General features: G+C 47.3%; 1 protein-coding gene across 1 annotated transcript in view; it reads right to left on the reverse strand.

Moving 5' to 3' along the window:
• ptprn2 (protein tyrosine phosphatase receptor type N2) overlaps positions 1-15,099 on the reverse strand; it is a 91,717-nt gene that overhangs the window by 50,751 nt on the left and 25,867 nt on the right. Inside the window, exon 10 of the mRNA XM_076161088.1 lies at positions 14,103-14,182. Within this exon, the coding sequence (XP_076017203.1) occupies positions 14,103-14,182 (80 nt within the window). The remainder of the gene's footprint in view (positions 1-14,102; positions 14,183-15,099) is intronic.

Raw genomic sequence — 15,099 nt, forward strand, 5'->3', positions numbered from 1 at the left:
GACGTGGTCCTGACACAGTGTGTGTGTGAATTCATCAAAGCGCGTGTGTAAAAATACCCTGAAAAGATGCATTATATGCAAAGCTCCCTGCTTTGTCGATTTCCAAAACAATTTCTGCCTCTCAGTTCTGCCAGCTAATGCACCGGCTGAGCATCCAGATGAGAATGTTCCTCTCCTCTCTTTATTTTAAGGAGACGCACAGACGCACTCGAGATGCTTTCAGGCTAATGTCGGAGAAAACACATTTGCTGTCAGCGGCCTTAAGCTACACTAAGTAAATCCCGACATTCCCGCACCTACACAGTGGAGAGAGCTCCCCACCTCCGCCACCCCCGGCCGCCAACGGTGCATAAAGGACCCCGGCGTCGCCCCCCCACCCCCCTCGCTGAGAAACATCCTGGCTGCAACCTCAAATCACAGTGTTAATCTGGCCGCGCTGCCTGCCTGTGTACAGCTGGGAGTGGTGGGTGTAAAATGAAAGTGTAACACAACAGGCTGGCGCAGGTGTCAAAATGAGAAATATGACATTTCCCTTCTGAGATGGTTTGAGTGCATCAGCTCTGATATCATTTTGTCTTCCGCCTGCCTGATGTGGCACTGGGCGCTTTTTTTTTGTTTTTATTACTATTGTGCTTCAGGACAAAATGTGATAATCATTATTACACGTCTGAAGCTGAGCAGCTGCACCTAGAAAAAAGAGGGAATATGAGACAAAATACACACTTTGACTGTATTTGCTATTCTGTAAACACACACACACTCTAACCCTCTCTCTTTACATCCACCTTCTGTCTCTCTCTCTCTCTCTCTCTCTCTCTCTCTCTCTCTCTCTCTCTCTCTCTCTCTCTCTCTCTCTCTCTCTCTCTCTCTCTCTCTCTCTCTCTCTCTCTCTCTCTCTCTCTCTCTCTCTCTCTCTCTCTCTCTCTCTCTCTCTCTCTCTCTCTCTCTCTCTCTCTCTCTCTCTCTCTCTCTCTGGAATGATTGTGAATCACGGCGCTGATTAAATCAGCACATCACAGAGGCGGCAACAACATCCCTGACACACATTCTGTTCCCTAAATTCCCAAATAAACTCCTTCTATAGGTTTTCTATATGTGCTCTCTTGTGATTTGACTGTCAGGCGGTTTTGACTAGGAGACACACACTCAGCCTGTCTTCGCTCGCCTCCCAGTCTTTTTAAGGACACCTGTTGGGCTGCACGGCTCATCTCCTCTTCATTTAGCCGTCTGTCTGGGCTCCGAGGGGCTGATTACGAGGAAGAGCCGATTCCAGTCGCACTGCTTATCAGTCTAATTAGAGCCCCTGGCAGGTGACTTGAAGGAAGTGATGTGTCTTATGAATGTTCAGGCACACACACACATTTGTACAGGCATGGTAGCGCCTCTGTGCTATGCGGTGAAACAATGTCCATATATGCAAAGTGTCAAACTGACAAATGCAGGCTTGTCATTCCTGTACGGGTTGGGTCCGACGTTAATCCCAATTCGGTCAACTAAAGTCGTGTAATATGAAGCCTGAGGAAGCCCGATTAGTGGGCCAAACCATCTAGGATTGGTAATTGGTGGATTTGGTTCAGCTCGACGGCACATTAAATGTTACATATGGAACAAGACTTGTCAAAAGCTTTAATAGAGGAAAGTTACTTTGACGTAGAGGAGCATCTAATCCTTCAACTCAACCATAGAATTCCTAAAAATCTGACAATGGCGGGATGAACGTGGCAATTTTCAGTGTTTCATTCCAAACTGTCCAAAATTAGAGAGGAGATAACAATTGGATGATTGTTACACTGGCAGGTGAAAAGCCAATTATCTCCCATTTTGGACTTCCATTACTGGTGCATTAAGGTGTAGCAAATACATACTAATATATGGACAATTTGACGTATTAGGGGGCCATTTTAGTACTTTTACTTTTAATATTGGGCATCAAATGTAGGACCCGGGGCTTCTAATGGGAGCATTTTACCAATAGGTAGCGTTCGTGCTCTCAGTTAGGATGACACGCTTTACTAGCAGAGCTGCTAGATGGGAAGAGAAGGAGCGAGGGGGAAGTGAGAAGCAGTGGTGGGAAGAAACCGGGAGCAGCATTCACAGGAGGAGACGGAGGTTTCCAGGTAGTGTATCAGTCACCTGTAAAAGGTCACTAGTTTGCTGTTCACACATCCAGGTGCTAATGTAACACCTCTCACACCTTCTCCTGTCGCCTGCGTCTGGCTGCCTGCAGGTTGGTGGGCAGAGAGACTGTTGTTTGTGCTAAAATAATATGCTCCAATCCCACCACTCCATCCCCCACCCCACCCCCCGCCTCAGATCTGCCCTTAACACAGGTAATTGGACTTGGAGTCGTGGAAGCTTGTGGCTAGACACACACACACACACACACACACACACACACACACACACACACACACACACACACACACACACACACACACACACACACACACACACACACACACACACACACACACACGCGTACTGTAAAACCCACACGCTGACGTGAAGAAAGAACACAATTACTCATATTCTCGAGAATATTGTCTTGTTTAGAGGGTTTAGCCGCTTTGTTGCTGATTTTGCACTCATCTGTCAGGGCTGTAATTAAAATACATCTTCATAGCCGAGAAGAAGTTGTAGAACAAAAGTGCATAATACCCCTGCACGCTTTAATCCCCCCCCCCTCGCAATAGCCGCGCGTTTATGCATTCGCACTTGGAGAGGCGGCGTTGACATATATATTCCTTCCCCTCGTGTCATCCCCCACTCAATCTTAGGCTGGATATTGGAGTTAAATTGAAGGCGGCGTCCCTTAAAGAGAGGGTTTGAGAGATGGGAATGAGTTATCACCTCCGCCAGAGAGACACGGCGCTGCCTGTGTCGCGGCCCAGCCTGACGCGTGCAGGCCACTGACCCATGACAGTCAGCCCCCGTATCGATTTAAAAAGGAGGCAGAGGACAGAGAGAGAGAGAGTAAAAGAGTCCACATGTGGGAGAGAGGGAGGAGGAGGAAGAGCAGTGAGGAGGCCAAGGGAGCGATATCACTCTTAAAACCTCTCCATAATTCATCATCTTTCAATCCCTTCTTCCCTCTGTACTTATTCCTTTGTTTTGGTGATGGGGTGGATTCATTTTTAAGGGAGATTAGCGACAACCTCTTTTGAAATGGACAGCACTCACCCAAACACATAAACACACACTATGGGCCTGAAGATGCTTCAAGTTTAACTGCTCGAAATGTCCAAAAATATAACCTCTCAGTCTTACATGTTAACATTTTGAACCTGAAAGCTTAGTTAAGTTTCAACATACGGTTTGTCTAAGAAGCAACAGTACAGTAACCGCCCCTAAAGATCTATAGGGGTAGAATCCTTCAGAAAATGGCTGAGGTTGGTTCCACTTTCACAAATGGAACAGAAGAAAAAAGTCTTGAGATAAAAGATACGACCACGAAACTCTTGAAAAGCAATTACCGCGGTTTCAGTCTCTACAGGATAACAATGTGCATAATACTGCTTTACATATACATGAAGACGTCCACCTGCGAGAGTTCAGTCACACCCACAGCTTTTGGGAGTCTGCAGATGTGTCGTGGGCACAACTTGGCATGCGTACGTCTCGCCGTGATTGACAGAGACCGGGAAGCGGCACCGCGTCCCTCGTCCCCCGACCCAGATTTGGACGGTAATTGTCTCGTCGATTCGGGGTGGAGGAGGAGATCGCAGGTGGCGTGGAATCTCTCCCGTGTGATTTCAGAAACCGTAAAGTAAAGCAATTCTGGCCGCAAATGAATCAGTTTGACAAGCGGTTTTTCCGCGTGACGCTCGCCGCGGCTGTGACTCCGGCGCGGCCATATGGTGCACCGGAGCTATATATAGGGGTGAAGCGCACAGGTAAAGGGGCCAAGGCACAGAAAGAGAGACGCGCACACACAAAGGAGGGGAAAATAGAACATCTGTCCTTCTCCTTTTTTTGTTTTTTGGTTTGCTTTCAAGCCTCGTGCCAAAGAAAGCTGGAGCTGCACCTGGACATGAATTATAGAGAGGCACTTGGATGGGGGGGGAGAGAGGAAGAGGAAGAGGAAGAGCGGGTGAATGAAAATGAGGGGACGGGGTGGATTTCACATACACCCCCCCGCCCCCCCCCCCCCCCCATCTGGAGACGCTCATTCGGGGCTCTGCTGGGGTCAACGATCAATTCAACAGCCGATACGGAATAACAGCAATATTCAATAACATACAAGACACAAACCCTGCATGGAGCATCACCGTGCACCTTAACATATTCTGATGTTGCTTTTAAAAACAGATGCTCATTGTGCGTGTGTGCATTATTGAAAATGTTAGGAAATGACCCTCGCTCGCTATGTTTCCCAGACAGCTGTAATCCTTTAGAGGAAATATATATATAATCACACTCAAAGGGGAACTACAAAAGCAAACAGTGCTTTGAAGATGGAAAGCCCGAAAATGTCACCCGCACGCTTTGAAGCTCTCTGCCTCCCTTTGTTTCTCCACACTTGTAGCTTACAGAAAAAAAAAAAGAAAACCCACCGGCGGTGCACGACGCATTCAGGGGCCAATTTAGTCTGGATGCACCATTAAGGGAGAAAACACACAGACACACACACAAACGCTTCCCCGAGCTCAGACAGTGATATACTCTCACACATTCACACACACACACACACACACACACACACACACACACACACACACACACACGCGCGCACACACACAGACAGCTAGAAAGGCTACATGATGCAGCAAATGTATGGCCGTCTTCCTTTTTGTTTCGTGGCGGCCCCTCGGTGGTTTTCGAGTACTTTAACTGTCATCTGCTGCCTCTTTGATACACACGCAAACACGCTGAAGGAGTTTAGTTAGTCCATTAACAGTCATATCTGATGAAAACAAGCATATGTATCATTTGTACACATCCGCCGCGATTATGTTTGATGCTTTTGCAAATGATTCCGCTCGTATTTATCAAAGTCTGGGATCAGAATATGTTTATGAAGCAAACACTCTCAGGGGAAGGAAGGAAGGAAGGTAAGAAGACTAATGGCATCATAAGAGTTTCACAAGCTGAAAGGAAGAAGATGCGATTCTTACAAAATGAGTATAAAATGTGGCCGCGTCGTATCTCCAAAGTCTCCGCGGCTTTTATAGGGATTTTGATCAATACTCACTTTCTGGCCAACTCTCCTTAGAATAAAAGCTCCCAACATATTGACATTTAAGGACACTAAAGTCACTCCTGTGAGCCAATCGAACAACAACGGAGCCGAGGCCGCCAACTGTCAGATAAGGACGTTTACAGAAACCAACGTAGCGCCTTCCAATTTATTTTAAGTATTAGTTTTTACTACTATTTATGTGACCATCAGGGTTTTTTTACCATTGATCCAAAGCCAAGGCATTTAGAAAAAGAGTCCTGATCCAATATTTTAATTTTACTTCCTAACACTTGAATAACCCGGTGTTCTTATTAGCTTGTTAGCCATCTTATCCATACTGTGAAAATGTGATTTCAATTCTGGTAGCTGAAGGTGACAGCAGAGGTGAGAACACGGATTTTGTGTTCTTGGCTGTGAGACAGTTTGATGTGCGGAAAAATAAAGTTCCTATTTAAACATTCACATGATGAGGGAAAAGATGAAAAGTAGAGATGTTTTGCCAGTTTCATCACTCTAACAAGCTGCTGGGACGGCCAGGGACTTGTGACTTCATCTGGAGTTCAGCTTTTTACTTATTTTAATTTTTACTATTATATTAAGTTTATCTGGAAAGACAACTTTTAAATTTGATGAAAGTATGAAAGATGTTGTAATAGTAACTACACTTATTTCGGACTTGTGCAAAACAACAGTATGTTTGTATTTATGTAAGATTAAAGCAATCAACAGATTTCTTCGAACGTCATAAATGGCACTTATCAACCTACGCCTACTCCAAGTAAGCTATGTAATGTAGGCAGGGGCAAACCAATCAATGGAAACTGCTCGACTCATACTGCGTACATAAACCCAGTGAAAGGGTTTTCAACTTTAAGTGTGAGGTCATGTGTTGGAGTTTGGGGAAGAATAGAATCCTCCATCAATCCAGTCTGATGATTAACAGGAGAACAATGGAGGTAGACATCCATCACAAACACATGGTACATATCGCTTTATGTTTCACCCCTTTCCTCTTATTGAGTCACGGCTGTTAGACGGACAGAGTTCACTCGCGTGGCTATTTATAACGGCAGAGAATGAGCACCTGTCCATGCAACAAACACCACGAGTACCTGCTGTTCTCTACATGAGGGTCATCTACTGTAAAGAGCTTTTGTGCCGCACAGAAAGTGGCCCCTCGCTTGTCCATTCGCCGTGGGTGCAGCGATGGAAGATGAAGGGAAGAGGGACGATGGATGGGTTTCAGCGTTTCCATTTTCAGAGAGCTTCCTGTGTGGGCATCCACCCTGCTTCTGGTGTCCACATTAAAGACAATAGTAAAACAACAGTGGTCCCAGGAGGGCGCCAAACCTGCACTCTGACCTGCTTCATACAAACTATTTGCAATGATTAGGTATTCAAGGATTGTTTTTTAGACACATTTTGTCTGAGTTTGAGCAAACAAAGGCTTTTGTAGAACAAAGCGTACATTTTTTAAATGTTTCCATAATATTCTGATAAGGATGTTGTGAATATCTCGTATTATGATATTTAAATCATTATTTCCAATTTACTCTAAACAAATAGTCAAAACAACAGAAAACCACCTAATTTGTGGTTTTATGAAACTTTCTCCTCTGTTTGGATGAGCGGATGTTTACTCCTGGTCTGTATCCTGCAGTGGGTTTTCTTTTATTTATTTTATTCTTCCTCATACATTAGTGTATTTCATTTTATTTCATCAACTCACACTTGTGTTCTCTGTTCACCACCTCTCTGAATAATGCGCCCGGATTTCAAAGACGTGACATCAGCCTCCACCACTGGTGCAGGAAGGCAACGGACAGTAAAGTATATGATCGTAAAGCGAACGTGATGATGATGATGATGATGATGATGCTTCACTGTTATTACACATATTACATGTTCTTGTTTTCATCTAGTGGTCTACACTATTTTGAAACCTTTGCAATGCTTTCAAAAAACACACTGATTTTCTTCTGACCTCCCTTGCTGCATCACCACTATGCACACTGAGTGAACCCACGTCTTTTATAGGCAGTCCCTATGCTTACATGCACGCTACACATTTTTTGCCTCGACCGCAATTAAGGCTAAAAAGTGATTCAGGCACGCACACACACACACACACACACACACAGAGGGGTTTTGCCCCAAGATACAAGAGGCGTTGCATCATGAGGAGAATGCAGTGTGGCATTATGGGAGCTGCTGTGCGCTAAATCTGCTGTTATTACTCCCAGGATAGTCGCAAAAACGAAGGATTATCACTTTAACTTCACATGTTTCAATACGTTATGGAGGTAAATGAGTCGTCTATGGGCTCGACTTACTGGATGCGTTCATATGGAGGCGAATCTGAACTTTTATAACTTTCAACAGACACAAAAAGAGAGAGTAAAGAGCTGTTAGATGACTACAATTTGACTGATGGCTCCTTTTCCTGATCCATTCCTTTCCCTTTCCTGTTTCCCCATATTCAATTCCTGTTTGCCAACTCTCGGCGGGCGTCTGAGTAAAGGTTGTCCCGTTGTTCCCAGTTTGTGCTGTGTACCCCCGTCCCTCCCACCTCCTCATTAATTTCCCTACATCCACTGATGGCTTCGTCTCGTCCACTGGAAATCGCTTTCAATTATTCATGCCTATTTTCCACAAATACCTTGGAGATGGAATTAGCAAACAAACAATGCCAGGCGACACTAATCCTCGTCTACGCCAAAGATCCTTTAATGCACTGGAGATCTGGTCGGCTGTTGACGGGCACCTGTTACTGTCTTTTCGGCTGCTTCGCAACAGCAATGTTGACACAGTAAATATGTTTACAGGAGCGGCGCGGCCGTGACCCCGCGGCAAGGTGCTGGAGGGGCGGAGGTGGGGGGGCGAAGAAAAGACGGGGATGAATAACTAAGCAGAGAGGGCGAGAAGGCGCGGAGAAAGAGCAGGAAAGAGAAAGAGCGTGGCTGACAAGGATAAACAGGATAAAGGAGAGAGTAAGACACAGTTCAATTCATCGGCTGGAATGTTCCCGGTTCCGCAGCACAATGGGATACGTTTACGCATGACACCTTTCTGTGTGAGACGAGCACAAAGAGCCGCGGCGCTGATGAAAGCTCTTTCTCTGGGCCGCGAGGGGGCAAGGACTCCACGCTTTTCGGATTCCCAGAAGCCACGCGGGGCATTTAAATAACAAGACACGGCAACAGTATCAGACTTGACGGCGGAGCACTCGAAGGGCTCGACGAGGACGAGGAGGAGAAGACTCCGCCCACCACCAAGAACATCGTGACCTTGGAATTAAAAAGACGACACCACGCCCGGGAACAGAGAGAGACGATGGCTTCCCGCAAAATAACACAAAATATCAAGCAGTTAGCTGTGACTCATGGCGTTCTAAGCACACAAACACACACACACACACACACACACACACACACACACACACACACAAGCTTGGCTGTGGTTTACCTACAGTGACAAAGAGCACAAGTTTGAGATCAACTATGCATGAATGTTAAGGACGACAGAAAAGTGAGACTTGTCATATGGAATAAGGATCACCCTGTGTGTGTGTGTGTGTGTGTGTGTGTGCTTCCTATAGCAGAAAATAATGCAAGCGAGCCTGGCTGGGTTCTGGTAAGACTGAGAAGATATTGAGACTGACGGTTTAGACGACTGAGGGGTTGTAGCTGAATCTCTCACACACACTCACACACTCTCACACTCTCACACACACACACACACACACACACACACACACACACACACACACACACACACACACACACACACACACACACACACACACACACACACACACACACACACACACACACACACACACACACACACACACACACACACACACACACACACACACAGAGCCAGGGGCAATGGAGGAGAAGAGACTGAGGAAGACTTTGATCACCGAAGTGAGCACATTCAAGCACTCAACCAGAGAGGGCAGTCAGCGATGAGGAGAGAGGAGTGCGCCCAGGGAGAGAGGAAGGGAGGAGGAGGAGGAAGGGGGAGAAGAAAGTAGGGAAGAGGAGGGAGAGGAAGAGAGAGAGTCAGGTTGTTTTCTGACCTCTATGCTCATTGACACAGATGTTAAGGCATGAACACAGAGACGATGGGGCATCAGACACAGACACACACACCGCCGAGCCCTCGTGTAATAAAAAAAATACAAAAGAAAATGTGACTCCATGTTTTCTCCACACGTTTCCCTTCGTCGTACAATGCCCGCCTGCACGCCCCCCCCGCCAACAAAACTATTTTCATTCCAGCCATGCGGGCGACAGCGGCGGAGTCTGGACACGACCGCAGAGGAGAAAGTGTTGCAACATTCGGAAAAATCTCATTCACAGCTACTTCCGTCTCCTCTGGCGCTTCGCTGAGAAAGGTAAATATTACAGTATCACCAAATCTACACACACACACACACACCTGTGCCACATAGGAACACCCCCCCCCCCCCCCCCCCTTATATATATGTATAAACCTATCGGGAAACAAGCGTCTGCGGCACCACAGAGGCCACGGTCCACGCCTGGCGATGCAGGTGGATAAACCGCCGCGCTGTTTGCGAAGAGCGCAGGTAATTATCGCTGGCATTTTGACAAGTGTTTGCTAGAGTGAAGGTCAACTCTGTCTGCGTGGGAGATCTATGCTAATCTGCTCAGCTGGAAAAGACTACCACTCAGCTGCCACCATTATGCAGCCACAGCTACAACGCGCAGGCCTCCACTTTAGCTGGAGGACGGCCCCGCGCCCGCGTGCACGCTGGCGTGGCGGATCAGAGGAGGTACAGGTCGTTCCCGAAGAGAGAGAGAGAGAGAGGGAGAGGGAGAGACGCAGACAAGACGGAGGCAGACAAGACGGAGGCAGACAGACGCGAGCAGTCAGAAAAGAAATCCAGTTATACTTAGGCTGAGTCTTTCATCTCTTAAGAACAAAACCCAAAACAATAGACGCGGCGTGGGTGGAGTGCGTTTTTATATCTGCCCAGAAAGTATCAAAGTCGCTCCTCTTGGCTTTCTGAGGCAAACTTCTCATTGTCAACCCCCCCACAAACACTCTGGAATTTTCACACCACCATTTCCCTTCTTTTCTGCTGTCACTCCTTCAGTGTGTTTGTGTGTGTGACCGAGGCAGAGGCAGAGACACGGGGGCAGAGATCGTCTGCGTCCGTGTCTCTCTGCGTGTCTCCCTCGGGTGACAGCCGTGTGTCAGGGTCTCCTGCTCTCTGCTCCAGATGGCCCAGTAAGTTGCTCCCAGGGTCCCCAGGCTCCCAGCGCTCATTGACCAGGGCCGGGGTTCTCACGGCCTGGGGGCCCGTGGACACATTGCTGGGGCCTGGCCTCTGGGGCCTTTGGGGCCTCCGAGGGGCTCTGGGGTCGCCCAGCCGTGACAGCCCAGACAATAGGAGTGTCCTCACCCAGCTCCCACCCACCACCTACTAACCTCTACACACACACACACACACACACACACAGATCTACTAACACATCGCAGTGTTTGGCCTACACGTCCTTGACCACAATTGGTGACCAAAAGTGCACAGAAGTCTGGAATATGATCCTGCAGTGTGTGTGTGTGTGTGTGTGTGTGTGTGTGTATGATCAATAACAATTCCACATAATGAAAACATCTAAACATAACAGAATGTAATCATAAACTCCTCACAAAGCTAAATCAGCCCTCCCACACACACACACACACACACACACACACACACACACACAAGTGGAATCAAATCCTTCATCAGCTGAAACATGTCTCTTTACAGTGAGCAAAAGCAGTTGCAGCAGATCCAATTTCCCCCACGTAAAGGTGCTTTACATGTGTTGTGGCGTGGGGATGGAGAGGAAGCGGAGAGCAGAAAGTAGAGTTCAAAACGACACATTTCAACATTGGTTTTAACAGCTTGGCTGCCACTTCATCAAATATTGAATAAATCATTTTCTTGGCACAAGATGAACACAGCTGCAAAAAAAAAGCACCCACACACAGACACAGAACGTCAGCACACACACACACCCATGCACACACACACACACACACACATCCGCACACACAAACACAGACACACAGAATGCCTTGTAGTTTTGATAAAGCAGCAGCTTTCTCTTTTGTTTTGCAGCCGAGCAGGGATTAGGCAGTGCGGGTCTTTGTCCTGCGGTTTTCCAGTTGAGCAGAACACAAGAGCCTCTACCTCCACTAATACAGTCAGACCTCCCAGCAGGCCTTTCACCACACAGCCGCTAAGAACCTGCTGCCCAAAAGATGCTTTTCAATGAGTTATCAAATCTCCTCTATACTGTCCGTGCCTTTCAAGCGAGTCTCTTTGTCTCTTCGTTTCAATGGAGCATTGAACACATCAAATAGAACTGATGGGCAGATAGATGGACAGCAGAATGTAGCGGAGGCATATTAACCTCCCCGAGACGCCCCACAGTACAGTCAAGGTAACACAGAATTAGCCCGTTTGTAGAAAGCGTATGAACTAAATGTAAACGTGCGTGCGGCTGGGATTCAATGCACCTCAGACGCAGGTTTGGATGAATTCTCCGCAGCGTCTTCTTGTATAATTTGCCTTTTGGGTTGTCTAGTTTATTGGCTGCTATGAAAGGCGGCGTGAGGGGAACATATATATCGCCGGGGTTGAGCGCAGAATACAAGCCGGCGTTTTGATGAGTTCATCACGCGGCCACGTCACATTTATGCACAGTCACGCCAAAGGCAAAGGTCAGCCAGGATTACCCAGGTGGCCCCTCGCATGGGGGCGTCACTTTCATTTTCAGATTCGGCTTTAAACCCACCAGACTGTTGTTCCGCAAAACCCCGGGCGGACCACCTTGAAATCACCACGCCGTTGCCAAAACATATTGAAGTCAATGTCATGTGTATGTTTAATCATCTCTCCATTTGATCCGGGATATAATGGAAGGTAATTTGAGGCGTTCGCTCGGTGCCGTATTTGCATCAGGCGGGAGAGTGTGTCGTCCACTCAGCCTCACACTGTGCGGGGAGACGGAGGGGACAAGAGGTTTGAGGGGTTGGGGGGGGGGGGGGGGGGGCTTGGATGGGAAATAAAGCTGTGGCAGGATTTGATCTAAGGTCATGGGGTCACATATGTAGCTCCAAAGGCAGAGGATTTAACCACTCCACTATCTCCGGGTGCCACTTTACATCCCTAATACTGCGACCCACAGGCAGTGGGGACGAATGGCAGATGCGTTCGCGCGGCGAGGCCGTTTGATAAGCTCCTTCTGTCCGCTTCTACAAATCTCCATTCAGGTGGGTGGGATTCATAATTCATCAACACGGGTCAGACTGATGATCATGTTGACTTAACATTTGGTCTGACATTTCAGCCCTGCTCACGCCTGTCATTAGCTCTCGCCACACGCCGCCTCATCAAAGCTGCTCACATATGTGTGTGTGTGTGTGCATGTGTGTGTGTATGTGAGGGGGAGAGGAACGGAATGAAGAAGAGAAAAAAAAAATATTGAACTGGGAGTACACACACACACACACACACACATTCCATGCAATATTTTTTTTTAAACTTATTGTCACAGCGCCACCATCAGGTCGATTGATGTTTCAACTATTTGAATAGGTGACCGCCCGTCCACCACGTTGGGTTCCAGTGAACTCATTCATTCATGAGATACAGCACGTAGGGAAAAATTTGCCACGCCCACTCAACGCTTGCAGCCAATTACAGTAGAATGGTGAGGAAAATTAATAAGTAAACATTACACTCAACATTTTGAATATTGTGACAATTGATGCACAATTGTAGGAGGAGACACTTAAAAAGATTTTTGATTGGGAATGTAGAACACAGAAATGGGCGTGGCCTATATGACGAGATGAGGATAGACCCAAAGAAACCAAGGAAAGAATTTAGATTCTATGATTTTAGTGGTAATTGCAGCGTCACCGTTAAGGCGACCGGTACTAAAATCTAATGGGTTCTTTTACCGATCATACCCAACCTGCCAACTTAATTTCATTGAAATCCTTCATTGACCTTTTCAGATATTAGACAAACAACATAACCTCCTTAGTGGAGGTGGAAACTGAATGCTCATTCCCCCCTCCCTCCCTCCCTCGCTCCCCTCCGCCGCCTGTTTCCCAGTGAATCTGTATCACCGTCCACCATCTAACACGTCATTAATAGGATACGAGCTGGTGCCAAAAATGTTCCTCTGCAGAAAGTGGAGCAGCAGCACATTTCAGCCAATAACAACACCACCGTGTTGATTCCAGAGGGGTGATATTGGATGATATTGACTGTCGGGAGTATTGCTATGGTTCTCAAAGTCATTTCCGACCAAAGCAAGGACACGGACACACATCGCACGCACGCGCACACACATCGGGCTGATCAGAGTGCAGACAATGAAGAGGGGAGCGGAGGCAGTGCATACTGACAACCTCCTTTCTGTGGGTGACAGCTCTCCATCACTCTGCATCTAACAAGTGCACGCACACAGACACACAAACCCACAAAGACACACAAACCTGTTTCAACCTGTCAGCCCGTTGGACATACGAGCAAATAAACAGCCCGGGATCGCTGTATGCTGCATATATGTTTGTGCGAGTGTGTGTGCGTGTGTGTACGTTTGTGTGCCGTATGCGCGCTGGACTCATCATCTCAGTAATTGACGGTCATCTGTCATCGCACAGTGCTGATAATCTTCTTTAGGACAAGGCTTTGTCTGAACAAGACGAAGACCAGCCCATCCACTGTATCTACGAGACGAATCTGTGTTCTCATTTACCGAAACACGCAGACAATGACGGGCGAGCTCCCGCCCGGTAAAGATGAGATGAATCGCAATGAAGGCTGTCAATAACATCACGAGCGTGCAAGTGAACGTGAGGGGAAAGTATAGACGGTTCCTACCTGCCACTTGGATGAAATCAGCGGTGGTGGTGTTCTTGGGGTTAGGCCCGACTCTGAAGGTCAAGGCAGGACCCAGGACGCTGCAGAGGAGGAACAAAACCAAGAATTAGAGTTAAAAGGTAGGAACGAGGTAGAATAAAGGCTGTGTGAGATTTCATCAGTCCAGAAAGAGCAGTCCTGCTTTCCTTTACAGTTTCATTTTCACTCATCAACAAATGAAAGTCACCTGGAGCAGCCGCCCTGCTCTGTGCGGTCAGGAGGCAGCAACAGTCTCCTCTCCTCAGAGCCCAGTAAATGTGTAAGGTCCCCGAGGTTTACCATGAAATGAAAACTAACACCCCGACCAGACGGTGTAAGAACTCCCAACTGTGCTCGAAGAAAAAGTCCCAAATGGAAAGAAATTCTGTAAAAATGCTCAATTGAGATCTTTGTTTCAAAACAGCGATCAGCGATAAAACAGCAAAACATGCCAACTGTCACCGATGATGAAGACCCCTTCTGGGCCAATCAGTTACAAACATGTCACCTTGTTTTGAGCTGTAATTTTGCTTCCCCCATGGGCCAATCAGTGTGATTTTGCATGTTGGAACGTGGCGCTTAGATCATTTTCTTCGAGGTTTGTCAAAATAGAAGCAGTGTGCGTTTGAGATGCCGCACGCACGGATGAACACATGGCATGAATGAACAAATACTGCAGGGTCCTGTCCCAGTTTTGGAAATGCCAGATGCATCGTTTCCCCCAAAGCTTCAGCGGAATCCAGCGGTGTCCAAATCCATTGGCGTGGTGGCGAGCGCCGCCTCGTCCTTAATGCTACACTTGGACGGGCGCCGGCCAGTCAAATATTTCAAAGTTTATAGCCGAGATGCTGACTTCAAATTGACCGCTATGCCAGTCGGAAACCAAAGCAATTTATAAGAGCAAAGCATTATGGGATACCGAGGGCTGTGATGGATACCACTTGTTGTGTCCTCCAATTTTAGCCAAGGAAGGGGCTGC

This window comes from Genypterus blacodes, unplaced genomic scaffold, assembly GCF_046128005.1.
Source record: "Genypterus blacodes isolate CSIRO-AG114 ecotype Tasmania unplaced genomic scaffold, CSIRO-AGI_Gbla_v1 ptg000110l_1, whole genome shotgun sequence".
Taxonomy (NCBI): Eukaryota; Metazoa; Chordata; class Actinopteri; order Ophidiiformes; family Ophidiidae; genus Genypterus; species Genypterus blacodes.